This window comes from Sturnus vulgaris, chromosome 5, assembly GCF_052056855.1.
Source record: "Sturnus vulgaris isolate bStuVul1 chromosome 5, bStuVul1.hap1, whole genome shotgun sequence".
Lineage (NCBI taxonomy): Eukaryota > Metazoa > Chordata > Aves > Passeriformes > Sturnidae > Sturnus > Sturnus vulgaris.
Genome location: NC_142247.1, coordinates 21,178,747 through 21,200,936, shown reverse-complemented (window position 1 = coordinate 21,200,936; position 22,190 = coordinate 21,178,747). Strand labels below are relative to the sequence as shown.

At 38.1% G+C, this 22,190-nt stretch overlaps 2 protein-coding genes across 2 annotated transcripts in view; both read right to left on the bottom strand.

Moving 5' to 3' along the window:
- Window positions 1-2,373: 2,373 nt before the first annotated feature.
- ALX1 (ALX homeobox 1) lies at window positions 2,374-20,744 on the bottom strand. The gene is made up of 5 exons (XM_014888554.2): window positions 20,627-20,744; window positions 19,878-20,136; window positions 17,387-17,691; window positions 13,702-13,830; window positions 2,374-3,027 (listed from the first exon to the last, which is right to left on the bottom strand). Exons 2-5 carry the CDS (start codon window positions 20,107-20,109, stop codon window positions 2,707-2,709), a joined length of 987 nt encoding a protein of 328 aa, XP_014744040.1. The 5' UTR covers window positions 20,110-20,136; window positions 20,627-20,744; the 3' UTR covers window positions 2,374-2,706.
- LRRIQ1 (leucine rich repeats and IQ motif containing 1) overlaps window positions 20,627-22,190 on the bottom strand; it is a 113,188-nt gene continuing 111,624 nt past the window's right edge. Inside the window, exon 27 of the mRNA XM_088165018.1 lies at window positions 20,627-20,749. Within this exon, the coding sequence (XP_088021144.1) occupies window positions 20,736-20,749 (14 nt within the window). The 3' untranslated portion in view covers window positions 20,627-20,735. The remainder of the gene's footprint in view (window positions 20,750-22,190) is intronic.

The window sequence follows — 22,190 nt, the reverse complement described above, 5'->3', positions numbered from 1 at the left end:
TCATTCATTTTTCGAGACGAGGCTGATGCAAGAGCATGACAAGCTTAATGCAGGCCTGCAACTTATCACACCTCAGGTTTAATGAGTGGTTGAATACCTATTTATTTAATGTAAAAAGTTATGCTAGCAACAAGTAACAAAAAAAATTCCATTGCTACATTTGAGGATGAAGAATTAATTAGAATTGCATCCCTTTCACTTAATTAAAATCAGCAGGAAGATAACATGGTCTTTTATTTTCCCCTTTGATTTTGGAAGCTTCAAGCATCTGAAATTGTTGCAATATTTTGAAAATGTATATTTATCCTGTAATAAATCTGCAATTACAATAAATTCCTAGGAATTGTTACACTTTACTCCTGACATAAAAATCTTGTACAAATTATTTTGGAGAGCGTTTCAGAAGAAAACAATAGCAAATTCTGCTATGAAAATAAATAAGTAAATTGAAAGAGGCAACAATAAAAATGGATCAGAGATTGCCAGCTAAACTTTTCCTTCTTTGTCCACTAATGAAACCCTAAGAAAAAGTTCTGGAAATTGCTTTGGCATGTTCTAAATATTGTACCTTAAAAAATAATTACGTGGAAATTGAATAAAACATAACCAAAAAAAATTAACTGAAAACTGTTTGCTAAAAAATCCCTTATATTTCCACTACTTTCATCCTTCTGCAAAAGTGGCAAAAGCGTCTATACAAAACCAATGCCTCTACGTGTACCAATAAAATTCTTTTTTTTTCTTTTTTGCTTTAAATCATAAGTCTAGTTTTACTGCTGTCCAAACAGACCATAAAATATGAAAAAGATAACTTCTGGCCAGAATACTCTTTTCCAGCTCCTCAGGCCAAAGTAGAAGCTAATTTTTAGAAGGAGAATCGAATCAGGAAACCACAAATTGGAGTATATGTACGTGTTAAAATTTTAGTTTATTACTAGTGGAAAATAGGACAACCTTCCATTCAAGCTGTGTAAGACTGCTGTAAAAATCCCATATTCAGTTGATCCTGATGGTGTCAAAGTCAAGTTTGTTTATTTCCTTGAAAGGCTACAGAATTAGTCCATCTCCTATTTTTGTTTCAAGTTTAGCCCTCCTGAGTGGGAGAAGAGCAAATCTGGGGATTCCTGTGTATTTGTTTTTGTGAGTACTGGTAGTTCTGCAGTTGCTCTGATGAAATCTGCTTCCTGATCTTCCCTTCTTCCCCCATGCTCTCTCTGTTCCTAACTAATGGCCAGAGAGAAAAGCAAGAATGAGCAGGGGGTGTCCCGAGAGTTGTATCCTGTTCTAATCACAGCCATGCAAGTCCTTCTTTATTTCAATTAATTTACTTTGCCTTTATGAACCTGAGAGACTGACTGTTGCTTTCAAAGAGGCTGACATTTCACTCATCTGAAGGAGCTTGGAATGTGACAGGGGAAAGGGAGGAGAAGTAAATCAAAGCAGATATCAATTCTCCAGATGTAAAGTATTTTTCTTCTCCTCTATTTTTTTTCCACCAGAAATGTCAGAAAGTCTGCTGACATTTTAATTCCTTTGTGATAGGCTGGGAGCTGAGAGCCAAATCCTGCTGCCATTGCAGTCAAAAAGATTTTTCCTATATACTTTAAAGGTAGCAAATTAGTCTTACATTCTGGAAAGCATATAGGCAAAGTTTCAACAAAACATAACGAAAACTAAATGACCAGTACTCTAATATCATCTTAAGATCACTTGCAAACTGAAACTGACAAGTCTTGTTGGACTTTTTTTTGTTTCAATTTGACCATTGAGTAGCGAAACCCAGTAAAATTAACTGTACTGGAAATAAGACCTCAGTATTTTGTTGTTTGGGGTTTTTCCCTAATCTGTATTCTGCTAGAAGTGTGGGAGTACTATTCCATGTTGTCTTTTAGTCACTTAAGCTTACCCTATCTGTAACCTTTAAGTTTTAATTTAAATACCCTAGTTGACACATAATCTATGCAGATCTTTGAAAACTCTGTTAAACACTGTGATCCTACATTCAGCGTTATATTTGACCCAAGAAAAATCTCATTATCTTTAATAGAAATACACTCCAATCCATAAGATAAAGTAATATCTTCTATTCTTATTACATTAGTTGTTCATTGCTATGAATTCGACAAGCTTAATATACATTTAGCAAAAAGCAGAGCTGGCTTAGAGCAGCAGCTCAGTGCTGAGAGAACTCAGTCTACAAATTCTACCGACAGCATGAATGGTCATATATTTCCTTCTTTGGGTGGTGGGCTTAGGGATTTACATCATGGGTTTAGTATAATAAATTTATCATATTTTACCAAGTTGTTCCTTTATGAAGTATTCATTTGTAAAGCACAAATTTTTTATACAGGATTGCTAAAAACCATGGAGTAGACACATTTGCTTAGTAGTTTTATTTTTTTTTTTTTTTTGCGGGTTCTATAATCATATTTCATCAACTGGTACAACAAAACATATATAAAAAGCAAAACAAAGAGGGCTTGTTGAGCTTGATGTATGGTAAATCTATTTGGTTTATTCTTGGTTTATTTTTAAATATTATATTGCATTTCTTTAAGCAGACATCGTGTATATTGTGATTTCTAGCATTCCACACACAGCAGCTTATTTTTGTTCCCTTTAAATATGGGAAATAAAAATGGTTTTAGTTTGCTTAAAAAAAAAAAAGGAAAAAGAAAGAAATTGAGAGAGGGTTTTGCTATATTACATGGCCCAAGAAATATTGGCAGCATGCTCTTTGGCTTTCATCCGTAGAACTGCAATGCTGGAGGACCTTCTTTCAAACTCTGGCTTGGTTTCAAAAGCATGTCCATTGGTTGCCCCAGAAAGCAACGAGTCAGTGAAAAAATTATTGAGGGGCATGTGGCTGAATTGATTCTGGTGGTTTGAAAAGCCTGTGTAGCCAGAATCTGTCCGGGGTGAATGGGAGTAAGGTGTCATACAGGAGGATGTATCTCGTGGCAGCATGCAGGAGGTAACCACAGAACCACTGGCCGCATTCCCTGCCCACAGATTGTTCTGAATCTGGAACATATAAAATGAATACAATTAAACTTAGTTCATCTTTTGTTTTCTGCAATGCTTGGTTTGCTTTACTTCACACATAATTAGTTCTCCTCTGAAACAAGCAAAAAGTATTTAACAAGTTCTCTGTAACCATGTTAGAAAATAGTGTGAAGAGATCATGAGTCAAAATACAAGATTGTTCACTTAAGAGCAAGGGCTGACGAGTCATGTTCCTTACTCTGTCATCCATTTGTCCTGTGGCTCCATATATGATGTCTAGTGTTGAACCTCAGGATGCCATCAACCCAGCCAGGCAATAAAATTAATGGAAACACATAACCGACATCAGAGAAAAGGTGTCAAAAGAGTGTACAAGATCATAGATTGTTTTCAACATAAATGCTTCTCCTCATTAGAATTCCACTGTAATTGCAGGAAAAGGGTGAACAAAACAAACCAATTTTCATTTCTCAAGCAACAAAGCCCAACAAGTATTTGAAAAATTTAATAATGAGAAGCCTTGCATAATTACTTTAAAACAAATTAAACCCTAAAACATAGGAATTACTAATAATACATTCAAGACCTTTTCTTAAATTTGTTTCAAAGATAGATTCGACATAAAATTTCTTTTCAAGATTTTTTATGTGCAACCATAGTTTGAGGGCATTTCTGTTTCAGCATTCAGCCTTAACAAGCCTCATTGTCCATCCCTGGAAAACGTTGCATGACAGACCAGGACACAAACTTTGTGGTTACCAGCAATGTCTGGAGTGACTATGTATCCAAGCTTTGATGTATAATCCGTTCTATACTTGGCAGTCACTTAAAGCTTCATTCTGAGTCTCAGGCCTTCTACCATCTATGTATAGATGCTATTTATGGATAGGTATTTTTCACTTGTTTGTTACTAGATGAACAGACAGGAAGATTTTTAAGACCTAACATAAGTCAGCTCTTGTTGTTATCTCAGACTGCATGGTCTTTCATTCCTGCTCTACTCACTTTGATTTGATCAAACTTCACACTCAGCAACTGCCCTTCTGTTTTTCCAAACTCTCTTCTCTCTCTCTATCAGTACTACATGTATATGATATAATTTCTGGCATACTCAAACTTCCTTGATCATTCCTTATTTGCACACACTATTATATACAGCTTTATGTGTCTTCTTCACTTTTACCTATATACTTTCCTGAATGCTGATATTTTTTAATGTACAAATAACATCAGGCAAGACATTTTTAGCCCCCATTCTCATTACAGATCTTGTCAGCCAGTAACTATAGCCTTTCCTATTTGTTTTCCTTTGCTAAATTTGTCTTCACGCTAAACATCTGTTGTCTGTTCAGTGTATCCTTGCCCTGATGCACTGCGATTGAGCCCACATGTCTTTGTTCTCTGTGATATGTTGGAGCAACTCAATTACTCTTCAGTTAGCACTGGAAAGTGAATTCCCACTTCGAACTTAATTTTACATTCACATTCCAAATCCATAGACAAAGGAATTTTGACTTTAAGATAGAAAGGTTATCTCTCTAGTTGAGTGATATTTTCCTGTCAAAGTAGAGGTCAGGGGAAGTAATGAATTATGACAGACACATACATAAGCACACACAGAATGAAAACATGTTTCTAAGGCTGATGAGTTGTGTTTTCTCCCATTGTCCTATCACTTTGCAGCAGCACATACCAAACCACCAACAAGCTAAAGCGATAAATTATGGTTCACTGAACTCATCTAACTGAGACCTAGTGCAGAGAGGAAGGATGAAATAGTCTTATTTTAAAAGTCGATATTTTAAACAGTTGTATTAGCAAGATCATCAGGAGCTGACAAACTAATCTGGAGTCCTTGGGAATTCCAGAAGGAAAAAATAATCCAAAAATTGCTCTATTTTGGTTTCCTGCGAAAGCCTGGGGAAAAATCAAGATAGAAACACATCTCCCAAACTCTGGGTGTGCTCAGCTTGTTTACACAGACATGCATGCTTGCAGTTATAGTTCCACACTGTAGTGGTTTGGGTTCACCAATTTGAGATTTCCCAGCCAATGCACGGGACACTCATGGACGTGCTTTTCCACGCACACACAAACACCCACATAGCTGGGCACACCTCAGGCTTCTGCTCCTGCATATTTTAGGGGGTCTGCTGGGAGGCGATGGAGGGAGTAAAGAGTCTGAGGAAGGATATGGAAGATCTTTCATCCTTCTTGTGGGCCTCATGAAGTCTATATGAGGAAATCTAAAAAAGGTTCAGAACTTTCCAGTTGCCTCCTCCCATAATCGCTTTTAAGAAGATTCAAACACCAGCCTATGGGAGACTCTTTAGTTTGATGTGATTCCCAGCTGCCTTATTACTCCTTAATTAACCTACCTGAGCCAGTTTTGACTTATAATCAGGCAAATTTCCCCAGGGAGAAACTAGGTAATCTACAGAGTGTCTAATACACAAGCTATTTCTGAAGGAACTCATAATCTCCAAACTAACTTCCATGCAACAAAGTCTTATTTATCAGACTTACTGAAATTTTTTTCTAAGAAATGCTATACCAAATGCTGCAGTCACCCAGGCAGCACAGATATAATTATGGGAGGAATTAAAAAAAAAATTAAATACAAACATAAACAAGTTTGCCTTTAATGCAGTCGTGATGAGAAGTCTTCAAAAGGTTCAGGAGCTCAGTTAGAAAGTGTCCAATAACCTATGTGGTCTGGAAGAATCACAAAATCACTCTTTCTTCCCATATTTCGAGTAGTTTGGTTTGCAGTAAACTAAGTTTAGTACCACCAATTTTCCTGATATTTTTATCCTAGACAAATCTCTTTCAGTTTAGGTTCAGTGAGATTTCACAGGTGTAAATGAGAACAGAATTAAGCTGCAAATCCTAAAATATGGCAATGTCTTCTTAAGGAACTATATGAACAAGCTATTAATCTCTAAAATTTTAAAGGAGTGTTCTAAGTTTTTTCCTTAGAGAAAGGAATCCAAATTATTAAACTTAACTTCAGGAATGCCACAACATTCTAGGAAAGCTTTGCATCTTCTCTCATGAGGCATTTATGCTTTCCAAAACAATGTTTCAGTCATATCAATTTTTTATTCATTTTAGTTGGTTGAGTGACTTCACATTTGATATTAAATTTTCATTTCTTTACAAGGATTTACAACATAAATATCTTGTAGTGAAATTTAGGTGCACAAGGTATTCCTGTATTAAAAATAAATACAGTAATGTTTCACAATAAGTCAAAATGATCAGACCTTCTTCTGGTATGTTAGAAGGAAAAGCAACATTATGTACATGAATTTAAAGAAAATATTTTTCCTCTTAAAATCTTGTGTGATCCATGAACTATATAAAAGGCAATTCAGAGACTGTGAATGAGGCCATACATACAGCACATCTCTGGTTTCTGTTAACATCACAAACAACATGAGCTTTGCTCTTGTGGTTACACTGAAATTACCAGAGCCCTTCAATATATTTACCTACTGTATGTTTTATACACACATGCACATGCACACACCCCCTTCCTGATAGAAAAAGAAATAGAATTTCGTAGCTGTGACAAGAACATAACTGGAGAGTTATGGTTGTTAACATGGTTATGATATAATTTCCTAGGCACATGACCTTCTGTCAGACGCTGCAGAGGAAAATGAGCTGAGGTAATTGGTCACCTAGCTTGGTGTCATTGCTTTTTTTCTGTTAAACTTTCAAGCTCCCTGAGCTTCAGCCTTTTTATGCAGCACTTGGAGAAATCACATAAATTCTAATATCAAACTTTTCTGGGCGTTTTACTATCACTCCCCTAGCTTTGTTCTCCCATCACCGAACTCTTGATTCACATTATTTCAGTCACCTGCCTATCCAGACTAATTCACAATTTATATCTGCTGGTTATTCCTGGTCCATCAGCACAAGTAATCTGGTCTGTATCTTTCCACATTTTTTTTCTGAGTGCCTCTTTAGAACATCCAAAATACTAGTAGAAATTTGCCTGTACTTCCCAAGCTTGTAGATTCTCAGAATAATTTAAATTTATAAGAGCCTCTGGGATTATTTTTCTAAACCCTTGCTTGCAGCTACTCTTGAATTTAGATAAGGTTACTCAAGCCCCATCCAGCCATGTTTTGAGTCACTCCAGTTGCAGGAGATCATTAATTTCTATGGGCAACTTGTCCCAGTGCTTCACCACTCTCATTGTGTTATTACATTTATATCTAGACAGAACACTTCTCAGTGTTTAATTTGTGATCATTTTGTAGGAGTTGTAGGACAAGTGCACATGTGAAGATCACCTGTACTGTATTGGGCTCACGTATGAGAAAGATGCAGCACACAATTTTCAGATGTAAATAAAATGCTAATTAGCTCATGTTAGTGACAGGTTTAATAACACAGATATAAAATATGTGATAGACGCCTTCAGTCCACATTTGGCTTACACATGGTGAGCAAAATAAAAATCTGACCATTAGATTCCACATTTAAACAGGTTTGCTAAGCTTCAAAATAATGTAGGATTTGAAAAGTCATCAAGCTCTCATTTTTGTATGGGATGTTTTATAAACTGCAAATTCTCCCTACTGCAATCTCAAGGCCAGTTGCCATATGGATCCATTATATTTCAACTCTGTGATACACTGAAATATAATATATCATATTTTGAAAAATACTATTAAAAATTGTATGTAGAAGAATTTTCCATATAATTAAACCCTAGTAAAGACACTCACATTTAAAGAAATACATGTTTCATAAAAAGACCCCACAGAGCAACAAACTGAATGTTGAGACTATGAGAAGGACCACATACAGTGGTGGTTTATTACTTTATTACCAAGAAAAAATAAAAGTGCACTGCATAAGCTACTTTGTGTGGAACAGACACCACCCAGAAAGATTAGAAGTGTCACTTCACTCTTGTTGGAAGATCAGCCACAGCAAGGCAAGTGAGCACACATGCAGCAAGACACACACCATGCAGGTGGTGGCTCAGCCTGAGCTCCATGCTGCCACAGCTAGACAGCATGAGTGTGTGAAAAAACTTCTTTGAAGCTGGCTCAGATATGTCTGCCACATCTACTCATGCTTAATCAGTGTACCCATGGCCTTAATGAACTATTGTGATTAACTGTCATTTATATGTCTACTACAGTTAAAAGAAATTTTAAGTCATATAACATGTGGTGTCTAATACATTCCATATGATCATTTAATTGGAGCATGTAACTTTGATTATTGCTAATGAGGATTAGCCATATGTACTGAGGCTAGAGCAAACTATAATGATGATCCAAGGACTTAGCACTTAACACATGTATGCTGATACTACTTCTACACTCTTTGACTGCCAACACATCATATGATGCCATGCTGTTCAACATATTAATTTGATTTATCTTTCTGGTGGATGGAATGCAAACTTCAGCCTCTTCCTTCTTTTTCTGAGATTTTAACATTTTCCTTTCTTTCTATACCTTCTATATCATTCTTGCTCCCATACTTTTGAAAAGTTTTTGTTGTCTTAGGATTCCCACTACACTAGGTTGGGTTTTTTCAACTAAAACAAAAAATTAAATTCTATCTTATCCAAGCCTTGCCTGCATTTTCAAGAAATTTTTTAAAACACTCAAACATTTTACATGTGATATTAAGAGGGAAAGTAGAGTGGTGTGACAAAATTAATCCTTTTAAAAGAACTTAGAAGAAAAATTACAACAAATGAACATGATTCAAAGAAGAAGTAAGAAGGAGGAAAGACGCAAAGAAAGGAAAGAGCCTAGGTGGGAGAAAAATGTTGACCTTTTATCTGCTTTTCAATGATACAATGTTTACTTACATACTGATGCACTTTTTAATAAAGATAACATCTTTATCAATTTGATTCATACAGGGAAAGCTGGAAGTCTGTATGATAATAGCATAGGGTCTTGTGTGCATAAATAAGGAGGGGATAAAATGAAATTTTGTCTCAGGTTTTCTTGTTAGTTCTCATAGGTAATCATTGAATCTGATGAGATCAAATACCCTTTGTAACAGGAGCCTTCTCATTAACACAGGGTGGCAGAAAGAGTCAAATAAAGACAAATAAGGTAAGAGAACAACAAAGGTAAAGAGGCTTTTTATTGTTCCTTTTCCAACATATCATTCATACATCTGTGTAAGATAACTACAGATGACTGCAGCTGAACCAAGTATCATAATAAAAAATATTTAGCGATATCTTACCAATTTGACACCTTATGTTTTAGGAATAAAAAATTTAATTGATCACATTTTTGACAGCTGTAAAGGGAATGCATGTCTGGCATAAAAGTCCCTTTGGTTAAGTTTCCTAAATACAAATGTCTAATACTTCTCTGACCGTGGCTGCCTAAAATGAAGGATGGATCCTTCTTTTAAATTCTGTTCATTAACACTTCAACAGTGTCTCAGATATCCAGAGACATATTTAGTAACACTCTACACTGTATTTAAGTGTATTTAAGTGACCAAATTGTTTACTTGTTTACTAATATTAACTCCAGTGAAATGAAGTAAATTTCCCCATGAAAGGAGCCTGCATTCATTTCCCCACTGATGTTAAGATGTTCCACCTTCACTTTCACCTCATTGCTAGGATATTGCTAGTTTAGCTAAAACTGTCTAGGGTATGTGTTTTCCTGAGTACACTTAAGATGGCTTTGACCACAATGCGTTGCATCTGCAAGAGAACCTTGAAGTTCAAACACTGAAACTTTAATGAAACTGAAAAAAACTTTTACCAAAATGAATGAAAATCACTGTGCATAAAATTTTCCTAGAAAAATATTATTTTCAGCATAATGTTGTTAAAGCCTTGAAAAAAACATCTGAATAACAGATAATTGTTCTAGAATATTGTACAAACTGCCCTTCTCTGTAACCCAGGTTTTGAAAGTGTAATTAATGGAAGATATATGCATGCAGAATTTGGCCAGTTTAGGAGATATTCAATTTCTTGGCAGGTAGATGAGCACTTTTTAAAGAACAAAAACAAAAGTCTGAAGTCAATATAATGTAAAAATAATTCAGGTTAGACTGAAAGAGCAAAGAAAATAATTACGATCTATAAAACAATCTAAATTTTTATTATTGAGAAGATAAAGATCTGGAATTTAATAGCAAAATTAGACTGGGTTGTAGAGACAGGTGTTGGACCAGACCACCTTCAGACGTCACTTCCAACCTCAACTTTTCTCTGATTCAGAGCCAGCCTTCTGTATGAAATTAGTTGAAAGATTCATTTTCTCAGAGCAAAAACTTTTCAGGTTTATGAAGTCACACAATGCATAGCAGCATTATGTTCTTAATTTGTATTTGATGAAGATAATTGCTGAAGAGACTAAGCAGAAGTCTCCACGACACCCTCTGTTTTCTCAACATATCCATGGTTGGACTCAAAAGAGAAAATCTGCAGGCTGCAAATCCTTATAATGCACACCAGAAATTCATACTTGTTCCTGCTCTTTCTGCCATAAAACTGTAAACTCCTCAGCTTGATTTCATCATTTTTCAACATTCAACCATTTTTTTCCTGCAACAGGGAGTCTGTTTTTCTCCATGTTGATTCTCAAATAAGCTCTACTGATCTGTGTTCCACAATCCACAAGAAAAACTATTTATTTAAAAGTATGGCAAAGCTTGTCTAATATTTGCCTATTTCATTGTCACAAGAGAAGTGCCTGTGGTGGTGGTGGTATGGGAATAAAACAAAAGGAAAAAAAATATATTTGTTTCCTTTTCTTACATTAACTACAATGAAATAAAGGAATTGTTGGGGAAATCAATTTATAACATTAAAATGAAACACTTTTTAATGCCTTTTCTGCCTAAGTTGCAAGATATAAATGATGAATTTACAGCAAGTCAGGCACTGTATATTTATTTTCCAGAAGTGAAGCACTTAACAATGGACGTCTATTTCAAAAGATTTGAATGCAGTGATGTTAGTAGTCATGTTTTTAAAACCTATTTTCATTGTCTCAGGCATTCTCACTGGAAATGTTATATATATGATAGAGATATGATTTTACTGAAGGAGAGGATTTCAGCATGTGAAAACTAAGAATTACCACCAGGTTAGCAAGAACATGATTTTTTATTGAATGTTCTGTGATAATTGCCTGGATATCTACTCATATACAGAAAAGTAGCCAACTTTTTCTCTGAGTAGTGGGCTACCCTTGTTTTTATCATGTAGCCAAAGCAATGCATGCAAGCACTCATCTAAACAGCCAATGCAAAGTGCACTCACTCCTTCATTTGGCTCCTTGCTCCTGTTCTCGAAGTACAGAACAGCACAGCACAGCTGTGACCGGACTCATGCAGGTGACCAGACTCGATTACACATTTGTGCCTCTCTGTTTACCTGCAGTCTCTTAGTCTGTGGTTGTAGGTGAGCACATCACATTAGTGTTTGTGAATGAGTACATGTTTTGTGTTTCTACACATTTTAGAGATGCTTGATCTAAGATTATGGGACCACCATTTGCATTTCAATCTTCTATTTTTAAGAATTTATTAATTACTGATGGAAATATTTGTCAGGCTGAAGCTTAGTTGTATGTCGTATGTCTAGCAGATTTTTTTAAAAAAAAATATAAACAGAAATGCAGTGAATTAGTCTTTTTAACAATCTGAAAGTACAGAATAGATATTTTATTGGGTTAGAATTTTATAGATCATATTACCATATAGTTTTAAATGTGGAATTTTTGAAAGATCTTAATTTAAGGACAATCATTTTAAGTGCTTACCAATGACTTATATTATTCCATTATCTTATACTAATGAAACTTTTGTAATTTAGGAAAATGTGTAGATAGAATCCTACTACAAATACAAGATAAGCTGGCAGACACAAATTTAGTCTAGAAATCCGTTTCAGCACTGTTCCTTGTATCACTTGTTGTGATGCCATTGGTAAGTCAGAAAGACCTTCAAAGGAGAGTTGACCACCTTGAATGAGATCTCTGAGTGAATGAATATCTATGTCTTTTATATCTGCCTGGGGCTACCTGAGAGTGTGTCCACCTACCTAAACACAGAGTCATGCAGCAGTTGCTAACACAATCTGAGTTATTGCCCTGCTACCTTTTAAAATAAAACCAGACAGACTTACAAGTACCACCACAGCTGAAATGGTTGTGTCCATGTTGTGAGCTGCTGGAACACAAGCCAGCTCTGGCTCAGGCACCAAACCTAGCAATATGCAACCTCTTCAGAGTTAAAGCATGTTGAACTGAGTAGATGAGACATGAGCCAAAGACCCCTGGTTCATAACTAACCACATTCATAGAATCATAGAATCGCTAATGTTGGAAAAGACCTCCAGAATCATCAGGTCCAACATTTGACCAAACACTGCCATACCAACTAAAGCATAGCACTAAATGTCATTTCGAGTCAATTCTTGAACATTTCCAGGGATGATGACTCCACCACCCCAATGCTTTGCCATCATTTCAGTGAAAAAATTCTTCCTGATGTCTGACCTGAATCTCCCTCAGCTCAGCTTGAGGTTATGTCCTCCTGACCTGTCACTTGTTCCCTGGGAGAAGAGACCAAGGCCTGTCTTGCTACAATCTCATTTCATGCAGTTGTAGAGCGTGATAAGGTCTTCCCTGCACCTCCTTTTCTCCAGGCAAAAAGCCCAGCTCCCTCAGCTGCTCATCGTGGTACTTGTGCTCCAGTTCCTCAATGTCCTTCTCGTAGGGAGGGGCCCAGAATTGGACACAGGATTTGAGGTGTGGCCTCACCAGTGCCAAGCAGAGTGGGACAATCACAGCTCTGGTCCTGTGCTACAGGTCAGGATGCTTTTGAGCTTCTTGGCCACCTGGGCACACACACCTGGCTCATGTTCAGGAGCTGTCAACAAGCACCCATGGGCCCTTCTCTGCTGGGTCAATTTCTAGCCACTCTTCCCCAGCTCTGAGGAGCTTATCATTTAGTCAATTTAGAGCATGGCCAAAGCAAGCTCACATAAAATATGAGTATATTCTTAGGTTGGCAGAGAACCTGCCACCTAATAAAGCTGAAGAGCACCAGAACACAGAACACCAGTAGTGGAAGGGAACCATGCAAGATTTTTTGCTTTGCATGGTGCTTTTTAAAATTAATTATGTGGTTAAAGCAATGTGAAGCCAGAGACATGGAAAAAATGGCTCCAGAATAAAAAATATTCAATGTGTTAAAACAAGCAAGGAGACAAACAAAAGCGAAGAGTGAGGCAAAGCAGTAAACCAAAGGACTGGAGAACAGAGACAGAAGATTACAACCTAATTATGCAGTATACCTTACTATATACTAACAGAGAACTGAAAAAGAAAAAAAAAAAACAAATTAAACCAATTCCAACTGTCTGAGAGAGCTGTCCTGTCCCTCTGCCTCTCTCCCCCAGCAATATATATTCAGTTCTGATTCTATATGGCTATATTACAATTTCATGCTAGTAGGAAAAGTTTTCTATTTAATGGTCTGTTGAGGTCCATAAAGAAATGGTGCATATTTAACACATCAAAAAAAAAAAAAAAAAAAAAGCTGTCTAGAGATCTAGATCTAGAGATAGTTTATACCTCGTCTTAGCAAAGTATACAAAACCAGAGTTGTTGAGATGGCTGCCAAATGTAGAACCAAAGTACTGCTTGGTTTTTACCATACCTGAGGGTAGCTGTCAGTCCTTGGAAGAACAGATATATCATAGGTGGCAGCAAAGTGGCTCTTAGCTTGCTGGATCTGACCATAGCGTTCTCTTTTTCTCCATTTTGCTCTTCGATTCTGGAACCAAACCTATAGTATACAAGGAAAGAGTCATCAGGGTAAACAAAATCATATACTGTGCAAAAGGTTTAAGGAAAATAAGAGATTTTGGAGAGTGGTTTTGAAAATTTCTGTTTATCTACAAAAGTTCTCCACCTGAAAATTAATTTTTTACTGTTTCAATCTTGTAAATGTCACACCTATTTAACTTATTGCTGGCTATTTTAAAACTACATATTGTTTCATTTATATTATCTCAAACAAACAAACAAACAAACAAAAACCTGAAAAAGATCAGTCTTTAGCGAGTAAAGAAACATTCTCTTAAATTCCCATACCCACTGACTTGCTGTGACTACCCATAATCTGCCTCCTAGAGGTGTCCATAATCTTTATCAAGTGCAGTGATGAAAAGGCAGGAAAAATTGGCACAGTAGTCTTCACAGCAGGAAAGATTAGGTTCCTATAAGGAAGGCTAAAAGGCCACAAAGATAATAAAAAGTCACCATGTCACAGATAGTTTTGAGCTATCATGAATTTTTTCGCATTAGTGTTAGGTGATATCTGTTTCTTATAAAGGAAGACAAAATAATTGTACTTTAGATTGTGAAATAATTTAGATTTTATGCTTAAATTTCTTTATACGCCTTGGTCTGTTCTGTAATATTTTGAGCGTCAAGTAACACATCAAAACCCCATTATATGCCCATTTCTTTCTGATACTGATAACTGTCATTGTCCCATGCTCTTAATTACTTATTTTTGTCTTACAGACAGCTTAGTTTCGACTGGTGAGGAATTATCCTGAGGAATAAAGGGTATTGCTAAGAAAAGTAGCACTGTATAAGAGTAATATCCAACTGGTGTACACTTACTGGTATAAGCAAGTTCACTGAGGCTTTTTAAAGAGGTCACACTTTAACTGAACCATTACTTTTTTTAAAGGAAACAATGGCATTGGTTAGTCGTCCTGCTAAATTCATCATTAATTAATTTCGATATACATATACATAAATGGTGCTTTTTTTATAGGTACTTCCTGTATTTTGAGGGATAATTTCTGAACCCATATTGTGGGATATTTAAAATAACACTGTTTGGTTTATAATTCCATTCTTGCATTGATCTTTGGAGAACTCAGCTGTCTTTTGATACTGCTTAAGCAACCAGGACATAATTTTGCTCATTTAGATTCCCAAGGACTTGTGGCAGATGTAGTATGTGCAATCTTTTAAAAGATTCAGCAACCAAAGCAAGGCTCATGAATATAACTCCTCATATACTGTTAGGAAACTTGGTGGTAAATTTTTGTTATTTATGATGCCTGAGTTCAGTAAAAGAAAAAGGGAAGGCAAAAAAAAATCTCCTGTCTCCACAGGAGGCATCAAGGACGCGATAAGGAAATTTCTTCATGAAGTTCTTTCCCTGAAAAAAGACCTTGACAATCTTCTTAAAATGGGTACCAATTACTGGACTGACATGCGGCAGGAAAGATAACAACTTAGATAAATTAGGTTCAGGTTGGCTCTCTCTGCATGTGTGCAAGACAAATATTAAATTGGATGTTGATGAAATGGTGGTGAAGGGAACTGTGGGTAAGGTATCCAGCTGATCACTCTGCTACACTAAATCAAACAATTTGCTTGAATTCATAGAAGTAAATGAGAAAAAGCACATATTTTTTTCCTTTGACAATTCCCCAAAATGTTTCTGTTTACACCACTTTACTAGAAACTTACTCTTGGCAGAGATAAAGTAACCATTTGCTTCCACAAAGCAATGTAGAAATCTGCTGCTTGTTATCCTTGAATTGCCAGATGCTTGCCTTTAATGACGTAAGGCCTTGCAAATTGCTTAATCTTGTGATGGAATACTCTTGCTACTCTGGACAGAAATGATCAACATGTCCTTTCATATTTAGCATATGAGAAATGCAACGGTTATCTTTTAAGAAAGGTAAGAGCATATTTAAATGAAATAGAAATGAATGCCCTGTGAGAGTCTGATATAGACACATATTTTTAATTTACCATCTTCTTTTTAATACTCTTACCATGTGAAGCCTCTAAATCTTAGAAAAAAATGTGATAAAAAGTCAGATGACACACTTTAGTTCAATTTCTCCCTCCCTGTTCTCACTATTAATTAATTCTTGAAGTAGTTCTCCTTATTCTGGAATTACACATTTCTTAAAACACTGCTTTAACATTATGCTACCTTCCTTTTTTTAAGTCAAAACTTAATCCCAATGAGCAGAAGTCATACTCAGAAAGCTGTACCAAATTCAGGAGAGGGATTGTGCAGAGCCTAAAGAGTTAAAAGCCACTGAGACAAATTCCATCGGCATTGCTGATATCACATTGATGTAACTGAACACAGTTTTGGACTCTATTTTCTGATGACAATGGCAAAAGTGATGCCTGCTTGAATAGACACGAAAAGAACACTTCTTTATAAAATTAATTAGCTGACTTTCTTTCCAAAAGTGTTTCTGATTTGATTTCAGTTTGTATGCATGTGCACTGACGTCTATTTCTCTATATGCATGTGTGAGTATGTGTTTAATTACAAGTTGTGAAGTTGTTATCATATTCAAGTCACTAAATTAAAAAAATTAATCCCAGTCTGTAAGAATCAACAGGACTCTTATTCTCTAAATCGAAATAATGATTACTACCAGAAAGGAGAAGATGTCTAAAATTAAGATAAACTTGCAAAATGTGGCTCACACCGTTTCTTAACAGAAGACATCTAAACAAGGGGAAAGACAGAATTTCCTGGATATTTAGCTTATTTTCTCGCCATTACACATCAAAAGCCATAAATATTATTGAGATTACTATATGAGCACATACTGAATGAATCACATTTGTATGCATTTACGATACTCAAATAATGTATTAAGTGGTCACCAGTACGTTTCATTCCAAAAACTAGAATAACATTATTCATCAGTTATGAAAGTTTAAAAAACCGAAATTGTACCTCCTAATTTTGTGATTTCTAAGATCATTCCATACAGAAAAGATGAAAGGATTATGTCCTTGTTTTGTAGAGGCACAAAACACACACATACACATACTTATGTAAATATATATATATATATATATAAATATATTTATACACATTTATGTATGTGCAGTTTCACTGCATACTGTTCGGACAAAAACAAGGAATTTGGTTACTTTTTAGACTGTAATTTTCATGCCATAACACACAGAATCCTCTGCATCTGAGGTCTGCATTGTCATCAGTCTGAACTACATGTAACGAGTCTTTACTGGGATTTCTTCATGTAGCAATTTATGCTTTCACTGTCTAGAATTCTACAAGAGATCAAGACAGCTTTACTATTGATGTTGTTTTCTCATCCTTTAAACAAGTGTTCAGAACTGTAACACAAGCTATTTAAAAAAATAACAAGTTATTTTTGCACTACAGCGTAACAGCTCATGTCCATAAAGAAATGAGGCAAAAAGAGCTGCTGACTTTTGCTTTATAGGCTTTTGTACAATCCCCAAGACTGTAATTTACTCATTCCTTCAATGCACAATTTGTCATAGAAATGCTGGAATCTGGTTCCTACCTGGACTCTGGCCTCAGTGAGCTCTGTTCTCAGAGCTAGCTGTTCTCTTACATAGACATCAGGGTAGTGAGTTTTCTGGAATACTTTCTCCAGTTCCTCCAGCTGCAAACTGGTGAAAGTTGTTCTGTGTCGCCTCTTCTTACTGCTGGAGACATTGCTGTCACACTTATCACCAAGTTCATCCAGGTCCCCCTTCTCCTGCAGCCCTTTCACTGGAGACATCCTGAGATTGTTGCAATTGTCCATGGGCCTGCTCAGCTCTGTGTGAAGAGGCTGTCCTTCCACTTTAGTAATCCCGTAGTTCACTGTATACAAGGTGGGTTAACAGCTGGTTAGCAAATGATCAAGGGGGGAGGAGAAGTGTTTAGATTCAGGAGCTCATATAAAACAGTTTCACAAGGGACAGGATTCCATCGTGGCAGTGTTATTTCTATAGGAGCTCATCGAAGAGGAATTTGTAATATTAATTACAGATAGAACAAAAGTGCTAAATCACATTGAATTTAACTGAGAATTATATCTGAAATTATTGTCTGAAAACTTAAAGGGTAAGGAGACTGTGTAAGGGACTTGAATATTTTCACTCTGCTGCTACTGCTGCTAAAGTAGTTAACAATCCATGAAATCAGCATCAGCTAGAGTTGTACAGATAAGGAATCTTAGCCCAAAACAGATTTTCATAGAAGAGGCACAAAGCTGTTGGCAAATGTGCCTTTAAACTTGGAAGCAAATGTAAAAGACTCTATTTCTATGAAAATACAAACTAACAGTGAAGTAAATTTAATAGCTGTAAACTGACAAATCAAGAAACAAATGAAACCAAAAATTAAATTCACTTTTGAAATTCAATAAATTCCAGATACCTTCTTTTGGATTTGTGAAGTGGAATTATTTCCAATGAGGTTTGCTATAGTTACAAAATACAGGGCATTTCTGCAAAATGTTAGCTTATTAAAAGAGATTGTTTCATGTATTTTACAAAAAGGTTACAGGAACTATTTGTCTTTAGGTAAAACTTGAGTGGTAGAGATAAGAAATATTCCGCAGTAGCTTCTTAACAAGAAATGAAAATATTTCTTACTTTTTAGTATTTTTACTTATCACACATCACTGGAAAAGTAATGAGATAAGTTAAAGAATAAAAAAAAAACTTTTTTTATCTTTTCTAAGAAAAAAGTGGAAAAAAAAATTCAAACTCTATAGAAATTAAAACTTACAAACATGTTATGTAACCTAATAAGCTTGTTTTGAGATTTTCTCACGATCTCAGTAATTTCTTTTCTTTCAATTCGAGCTGATTGTAATGAAACACAATTTTAGATACTTACCATCAACACATACACAGATAGGAAATGCTCCAAAGCCCTCGAGGCACACAATAAATTAGTTAATTAAGAAAAGTTCCAACGTATAAATCAATTTGATATAGGTTTCTCTTTTTTAAATTACACTTGAATAAATCTGTCAATATTTCGTACATTTTTTCGTACAAATAAAAGAACTTTCTCAAAAAAAATATTCAATGACTATATGAAGTCAAAAGCATATGATTTTGTTAGTCTTGTTGCAGCTGGTCTTAACCATGTTTTCCAATCTTTCTAGGATTTTTTTTTTCTGTGGCGATTTTCATCATGTTGGAATAATGAGGAAGATTTTGAATGTTTTGAAAAGAAAATATCCCACATTGTCCTTGCCTATAAACTAGAAACTTTTAATACTTGATAAAATGTTTAACACTATTCTTTGGATGACCGACGTGGTTTTCGGAAGAATCACCTTTACGCATCATTTGGTAACACGGCAAAGAGCCCGGCTGCCGTGGCAGGACGATGTTTGAAGGGAGCAAAGATGACCAAGCGACCTTGCGTTCGCTGCCTGGATCGGCACCGGAGAGCGGCACCGGAGAGCGGCACCGGAGAGCCGGCCGTGTCCGGGTCCCTCCGGCACCGGCACCGACACGGGCGATGCTTTTCCCGGAGTTTGCTGGGTGAAAACGCCTCGGCTCGCAGCGGGGGCGGGAGTGGCCGGAGAGCGGCCGGAGGGCGACCGGGGGCCGGGCAGGGGGGTTCCGGGGGTGGCCAGGGTGTGCCGGGAGCGGCCGTGCCCCGCAGCACCCTCCGGTCCCCCGGGCAGGCTGCCCCGGGACCGGGCGGGCTGTGCCGGCGTGCCCGGAGCTGCGCTCTCCGCCAGCCCGGGACCCGGCCCGGGGGCACTGGGCAGTGGGCAAGGCAGTAGCTGAAGGAAACTGAAATGAAAAGAGCTCTTCAAAGTAGGCGTTTGCCTTCTCTGGGAATTTTTTATAATAGTAGTGGTAGTAGTATTATATCAGTAGCATTGTTACTGTTATTGTTATTTTACTACGACCTGACAGTCCCTCGCATGCCCACAGCCGAAGGCTGCACAACTGCCTTTGGTCTCCCTCGGCTGGAGAATCCCTGCCCTCCCCCGCACATCTCCAGGGAGGGGGAATAACCCCGGGATGACGACTCACCGTTGTTGTCCTGGCAGGGTGATGTCCTCTCCAGCCTCACATGATGCTCAGCTCTTTGCAGAGGGTTGAAGGCCTGTACGCATTTGCTGCCTGACGTTTTGCTATAAAAGGACTCATTGTCCAAAGTTTCCATAACGTGCTCCAAACTGCCTCCTGCTCCCATATAAAAGTCACTGTTCTTGCTCGGCTGGCTCTTCAGGGCAAACTTCTCGCTCAGAAAATCCATAATCATCTAAGGCTGCTTGAGACAGCGGCTGGACTGTGAGCAAGGGAGGGAGAGTGAGTGGATGGGAGGGAAGGAAGGAGGGAGGAAGAGGCGTTCAGTGCTTAGGGAGCTGTTTTGCCTCTGAGCCTTTGATTTGTCTTGTCTTGAAAGGGGAACCCGAAGTTGCTCTTATATCTTGAAGCTCAGCAGGACTTCTTGTGCAACCTCCCATTTCTAATGAATATGAAAATAAGCAAGCAGTCTAACTCCACCCCAGGTCCCCCAAGACCTAATCCCAACACAGGAGGGAGTTCCAGGCCCGTTTTCGACAGACAGATCTGTTTCAGACAGACACACACAAGCATTCGGGGAGGGTGAGGGTAGAAAGGGAGGGAGGAGAGGGAGGAAAAATAAAAAGGACATTTCCCCTCTGCAACCTATTGTCATTTCTCCAGGGATCCTGGAAAGAGTAATCCCTCGCTTCCCTCCCTCTCCCCCCAGTTCCCCGAGAGGCTTAGAGCGAGGTAATTTCAGGGGCACATACCCTCAAGTAAAGGATCTTCTTTAATCGATTTGACTGATACGTCGGTAGCTGCAGTTCTGTTCTCTGAAGCTGTAAAATTAAGAACCGGTGTTCCTTCTTTATTATCAGCTCAGAAGTTTTGTCCTAGAGTTAAAAAGAGGAAGAAATATTATAGGCAGTTGTTTGTGTAGAGGGAATGGAAAACAGAGAAACTTAAAACTAGAACTCGCTCACATCAGAAACTGACCTAAAAGAGAATTTGTCTGCTGTGAAACAGAGCTCAACCAGTCTGCCTCTGTATGTGTGTTTGGGGAGATGTGTGTGTCTATGCAAAGTGGTTAAAACGGACCTTTATTTTAAATCTCCTGATATATAATAATTAAAAAACAATACTGTTTCTAAATGAAAGTATTTTCTTTTTTAAGTCTTAGGTAATAAAAAGAAACGAGACATATACGCATGCATTCCTATGGATATTGGGAATGCGGGTGGTTTTCGCCAAAAGTGTGAGCTTTGAAGTGTTGAATTCCTTGGTCCTTTCGCACATTGATAAGATTTAAAACACAGGCGAGAGAGATAGCGGACTATTTCCAAAAGGCACGAATTAAGGAAAAGATCTTCCGTGCTTCCTCGTGAAAGGAGTACTCAGTGAAGTAAAGTAAACCCGAGATTGCAGTCACTACAGATGAGGATTTCGGCACCGTGGGCCCGCGCTTGTCTTTTCTACTGCGGGTATTTTAGAACACAATTCTGTGGGCCCTTCCCCCGCTGGGGCGGGGAAGGGAGAAGCGCGGCTTTAATGAGTGGCTGAAGTACCGGTGCAGCACTGGCCAGCCGGGGCTGTGGAGCTGCTTAGAGACCTTTCCTGTGAACCCAGTCAAAGGTGAAGGGAAGGCCAGTTCGGGTCCAGCATATTTCCCGGCAGGCAGCTACCCTTCCTTCTTCAACTGGTCTCTAGTTTGATATTTTCGTGGGTAGAGGGATGGTTTTCTTCAGCTACCTCTGTCGAGTAGCTGTGGGCACCATCCCCACACACACAATCTGCATTTCCCTAACATCTCTCAGGACCGGACTGCTACCCCCACATCTCTATCCCAGTCCCCAGCGTTACCTGCTGCCATCACCGAGCTGGGGCTGCGGGAGGCTCGGAGCCCCGTCGTGACAGAGTGCAGAGGTGGTGCTCGGGGACTTGGAGTGGGACGGGTTTTTTTTGTGGCGTGGGGGTGTCGCTTTGGCGGGGAGGGAGAGGTGGAAGCGGTTTCCCTAAGACCGCGGGAGAAGAGAAATTGAAGGGGCGCGGAGGACGAGAGGTGCCCGCGGTGAGCGGCCAGGTGCGGCGGAGCCCAGCTCGCTGCCTGCCCCGGGAGAGAGGCTGGAGCCTGCCCCAGGGGCCGCTACAAGGGCAGTTCCCGTCCCCGGATTTCTCATGAAAAACGACACGTTTCCTCCTTGCACCTTCTGGAACAACTCCTGCCCCGGACCCGGGGAAATAGATCCTCTCCCTGCCCCCGCACAGCTCCGTGCGCTGGCTCTTCGGCAGCGTGTTTATAACTGTGCCTTAAAAGCACTAAATGCCTTGGGGAAG